The 5,498-nt window shown below is 47.0% G+C and overlaps 1 protein-coding gene across 1 annotated transcript; it reads right to left on the bottom strand.

The window, feature by feature from the left end:
* Positions 1 to 1,528: 1,528 nt before the first annotated feature.
* Positions 1,529 to 3,706, bottom strand: LOC116851764. Its single transcript, XM_032831535.1, has one exon. It carries the CDS (start codon positions 3,704 to 3,706, stop codon positions 1,529 to 1,531), a length of 2,178 nt encoding a protein of 725 aa, XP_032687426.1.
* Positions 3,707 to 5,498: the final 1,792 nt, after the last annotated feature.

Genomic DNA, 5,498 nt, shown 5'->3' with positions numbered 1-5,498 from the left:
AAGAAATTATATTTAACAAAATATATTTCTTTGATTTAAAGAATTTCTTTTTAGTGTATGCATTATCAATTTAAATTTTGATTCTCTTATTTCTTCATTAACTTAATAATTATAAATAATTATGTTCGGGAATGTGCTAATTACCAAGGTTGTTGGTTTTGAATCAGGAATAGAGGAGAAGATAGATTGACCGCTAACAGTTTGAAATTTGATATCACGCACTTTATTCGATTGTAGTCAGAAGTTGATTTGCCTATTTGAAAATACAGACCTAGACGAACGGTGGATAATGACGGTACGGAACGAACGGAGATCTTGCCCTTGACCAAACGTGCTGCTCGCGGACGCGACGGAAATCTTGGGCAGAGCTATAGACAGTAGCTCCGGACGCGGCGGAAATCTTCTCGCGGCGGGACGTACTTAGCAGCGATCAAGATCCGAGCGCGAAAACACGACACACCGCTCGCCAGATCGAGTCGGTTGGTCCGAATAATCGTAAAAGTCGGAACCCGTAATGATACAGACGGTTAGCACGGCAGTTTCGTAGTTCGACAGAAGAACGGCGCACCGCGGAACGCAAAGTCTTTGTTATTGATTGCGTGTCACAAATCAAAACGAAACACGACAACACACCGAGCTTAATAAGGAAAACGAATATATATTTTTCGATCGGCACAAAAATGGGGGGTGCGCGACGGATCCTACTTGACGCACGGCGCACACGAGTAATCGAAAAAGGATCGCGAATGAGGATCCGCGAACGCGACTTTCAACGATTCGCTGAAATTATCCAATTATTAGACGATTCCGGAACATACCGCCCGTCTCGAATGATATCATTCGAAAAGAGGACTATAACTATAACGCTTACGTGTTGTGATTAGAACGCTAATAATACTGAAATGGAAAAAAAAAACAAAATTTTTTTTTTTACAATAAAAGGTGCAATACAATACATTTTAAATACGGTTATACATTTCGTCGGAATCGGTACCGCCCGCCGTGGCGGAATTTTGATCGGTGTTGTTGATGTCGATCGGCAGGAAACATTTTACAATGGGACGCTTGTACTGTGAACGCGCGGTGCGTACAGTAACGACACGAGTGAGTCCATCGTCGCCGGGATGACATTCGGTGATGCGTCCGAGTTCCCAGTGACATGGAGGCGCAAGTGCGTTTCGCAAGAGAACTATTCGACCTATAGTCGCGAGTCGTTGCGCTGTTTTCCACTTTGGCCGCTGCTGCAACGTCAATAGGTAGTCGTTTGACCACGATTTCCAAAACTTCTCGGTAGTGTGTTGCAACAATTGCCAGCGGGAAAGACGTGATTCGTTAAGATCGAGAACGCTTGGCTGTGGCGCAGCTAGAATGGGTCCTCCGATAAGGAAGTGTCCCGGCGTTAAGACATTATAATCATCGAAATTTTCGGACACGGCGCCAATGGGTCGAGAATTAAGACATGCTTCGATACGACACAGAATGGTAGTTAATTCTTCGAATGTGAGTGTATGGGATCCTATACAACGTTTCAAATGATACTTGACACTGCGCACGGCAGCTTCCCATAATCCACCGAAGTGGGGCGCGGAAGGTGGAACGAAATGCCATTTACTCCGTCGGTCGAAAACATATTTTGAAAATCCGAATTTTTGAGAGCGTTTGTAATTGCGATCCGAAGTTCGCGATCGGCGCCTTGGAATGTAGTTCCATTATCTGAATAAATCGATGCAGGATATCCGCGACGAGAGACGAAACGATGGAATGTGGCGAGAAAAGCTTCTGACGTGTAGTCGCTTACGAGCTCGAGATGGATCGCTTTTGTAGTCATACATACGAAAACGGAAATATAGGCTTTGTGCGCCTTATGACCTCGTCCACTAGAGGTTCGTACGAGAATCGGACCGGCATAGTCGACACCGCTATGTTCAAATGCTCGAGTTGAGCGGTTTACTCTGACATTCGGAAGGTTGCCCATAAGTTCTGTATGAATCTGAGCTCTCTCTCGTGTACAGGGTACACACTTGTAGAGTACAGCACGGACCAGAGATCGTGCTCGTAATATCCAAAATTTCTCGCGAATACGAGCTAATGTTAGTTGAGATCCAGCATGCAGAGTTCGTCGGTGGGTGTCCGTGATAATCATCCTGACCAGGGGATGGTCCTTTAGGACAATCGGATTACGAACGTCATCTTGTAAGGTGGCGTTCCTAAGCCTGCCACCGACTCGAATAATTTGGTCATGATCGAGATACGGATTTAATGAAAGCAATGGGCTAGATTTCTTAATCGGAGTCGCCTTGTTTAGTGACGACATCTCGCATGGGAATATTTTGGATTGAATGTAACGAACCCAGAATGTTTCAGCGGACTTGATTTCAATCGGATTTAAGTAGGTTTGAGTACCAGGTTGTCGTATCGTCGAGTTGCTGACGGTATTCCGAGCGCGGGAATTGTTTATGAATCTATAAAGATAGGCTGTTATTCGGAGGAGCTTGTGCCATGACGAATAACGCTGTGCTAGATCCCACGGTATTACAACGAAAGTAGTGAGCGACTGTGTTTGCTCGCGTTGTTCGCTTAGCGCGTGATGATCGAATTCCGAGTTAGATCTAGGCCAATAATCGGACGATTGTCTAAGCCATTCTGGACCTGACCACCATTGAATGTTTGTGGCCAGGTCGTCTGGAGCGATTCCGCGCGAAGCGCAGTCGGCAGGATTCTCTTTCGTCGAGATATGACGCCATGGAGTGTTAGGAAGTAACGTGTGAATCTCGGCTACTCTATTGGCGACAAAGGTCTTCCAGGTAGTGGAAGGTCGGCTCAACCAAGCAAGGGTGATTGTGGAATCGGTCCAACAATGAACGCTTACGTCACGAAAGTCGAGAGATTCGAGAAGAAATTCGATGAGCCGCGCGAGTAATTGAGCTGCCGATAGCTCGAGTCGCGGAACACTCATGGTCCTGACGGGAGCGACTTTTGATTTTGCGGCAAGGAGATTGACCGAGACCATTCCATCCACTGTGATGACGCGAAGGTACACTGCTGCGGCGTATGCTTTCGTAGAGGCATCCGAGAATCCGTGCAATTCTCGATTCAGTACGTGATGGCCGAGTTGAATCCAGCGTGGAATCGTCACCTCTTCAAGTTTGTGAAGATGAGTGCGATACTGCTGCCAGGCCTCAAACAGCTTCGGCGGAACGACTTCGTCCCAATCACATTGGGCTATCCAAAGTCGTTGCATTAAAATTTTGGCATGAATAATAACTGGCGTTGCCCATCCGAGTGGATCGAAAAATTTAGCAATATCGGACAAAATTTTCCTTTTGGTATTGCCGGGCGAACCGGCAATTTTTACAGTAAATTGGAAGATGTCACGATCTGGTCTCCAAGTGAGGCCGAGAATTTTTAGACTTTCATCTTCGCGTAAATCTCGGTTCTGAGCTCGACCGTGGTCGGTAGCGTCGATCTCGTCAAGGAGTTCAGGCAGGTTGCTTGCCCACTTTCGAAGCACGAATCCACCTTTTTTGAGAAGAGAAACAACCTGCTCGCGAGTTTGACGAGCGAGAACCTTGTCATCGGCACTGAAAATAAAATCGTCTACGTACATTTGACGATCAAGAACTGAGATGGCTAACGGAAAGGAAGCGCCTTCATCGATAGCGAGTTGGTTCATGACTCTTAATGCTAAGTAGGGGGCTGACGTCATGCCGTATGTTACGGTACAGAGACGATATGCTTCAACTGAGAATGTTGAAGACGGCCGCCAGAAGATGCGCTAATAATCGCGATCGCGAGGATCGACGAGAATTTGACGATACATTTTGGCCACGTCGGCAGAGTAAACGTATCGAAATGTGCGCCAACGCAAAATTATTGCGGCTAAGTCCTTTTGAAGTTTAGGGCCCGGATACAAATGATCGTTTAATGACGTTCCATTGGATGTTCGGCTTGAAGCGTTAAAAACGATACGTGTGCGCGTTGTGAGGCTGTTAGCGCGGAATACGGCATGATGCGGAATGTATACGATTTGCGTCGTGTCATTCAAGTCTTCGGTTTCTGAGACGCGTTGCATATGGCCAAGATCAGAATATTCCTTTAAGAACGTGTGATATTCCGACGATTTCGATGAATCTATGTTAAGGCGGCTTTCGGTGCGAAGGTAATTTTGAAACGCGGAATGTCGAGACTCTCCAATATTGATTGGAGGTCCGGTTTTGAATGGAAGTCTTACGACGTAACGACCTTCGGAATTGCGAGAATGCGTTGAAGTGAAATGGTCGTCACAAGCCTTTTCTTCGCTCGTTAATTTCGATGAAATGGGAACTTCCTCGATTTCCCAAAATCGGCGGAGAGTTTGATCAAGTTCGTCCACAACGGAGATGTGATGGACGTCAATGGCTTGTCGGGAATGCGATCTTGAGTGCGCTGTAGGCCCGGAAATGATCCAGCCCAATACGGTATTTTGAGCGATGGGTTCGTCGGCGGCGCCTTTGCGCACGCCGTCGAGAATGAGAGATCCGAAAAGATCCGCTCCGATAATTATTTCTATTGGAGCTGATCCTGCGGGATCGGGATCAGCTAACGAAAGTCCATTCAAATGCGGCCATTGCGTTTGAATGTCGAGACGATTTGGTAAATATCGAGTCAGCGATTTCAAAATTAACGCGGTGGTTGAATAAACTGGAGCATCCGCGTGACTAGGAGTGATCGTCAGGCACGCGGCATGTCGAACGCTCGTCTGCGTTTCGCCGATACCTGTTACCTGAACTGCTGTATTTAACTTCGGAAGTCTTAATGACTGTACGAGATTTTCGGTGATGAAGGATGATGCGGATCCTTGATCAATAAGCGCTCGTGCCCATTGGGATCGACCGTGCTTTGACAGTACGCGAACGCGAGCAGTAGCAAGGAGAATCTGACGCGCGGAGATAGCTTTCGCAACGATATGCGATGAAACGTCCGTTGCCGGGGCGACGGTAATTGTTGTCGCGGGAGACGGTATCGCTTGAGCATTTGCTTTCGGAGCGTCGGAAAAATGTAGAAGCGTATGATGCTTCTTGTTGCATTCTTTGCACGAGCGGACACTCGTACATTCTTTCGCTTGATGCTTCGAACTTAGACAATTAAGGCAGCGCCTTTTATTTCGAATTACTTCGTATCGTTGTGTCGGAGTTTTAGCGAGAAACGCGGAACATTGATATAACAAATGATTCGAGTCACACACGGGACACGAAAATTTGGTAGCGCTGGTGATATGCGATGTGATTGCCTTTTGTTTTGGTTTCATATTAGATTTATCGCTCTGTTTATCCGAAGTCGGCGCGATCGGTACACGCACCGGCGTTAATGCCGTCCGAATATCCGTGTGACTCGCACACGATAACGCGTCACTCATACACTGCTGCGTGTAGGTGAGCTAAGAGCAGCACGGAGTGGCGGAGGGAGCTAGCGGTATACGATCGTCGGACGCTTGGAGAGGGAATAGTGGTGGGAGTCGC

Source organism: Odontomachus brunneus, unplaced genomic scaffold (assembly GCF_010583005.1).
Source record: "Odontomachus brunneus isolate Ranch 3 - 2012 unplaced genomic scaffold, Obru_v1 Obru_scaffold_189, whole genome shotgun sequence".
Taxonomy (NCBI): Eukaryota; Metazoa; Arthropoda; class Insecta; order Hymenoptera; family Formicidae; genus Odontomachus; species Odontomachus brunneus.
This window is presented reverse-complemented; position numbering and strand designations above follow the sequence as displayed.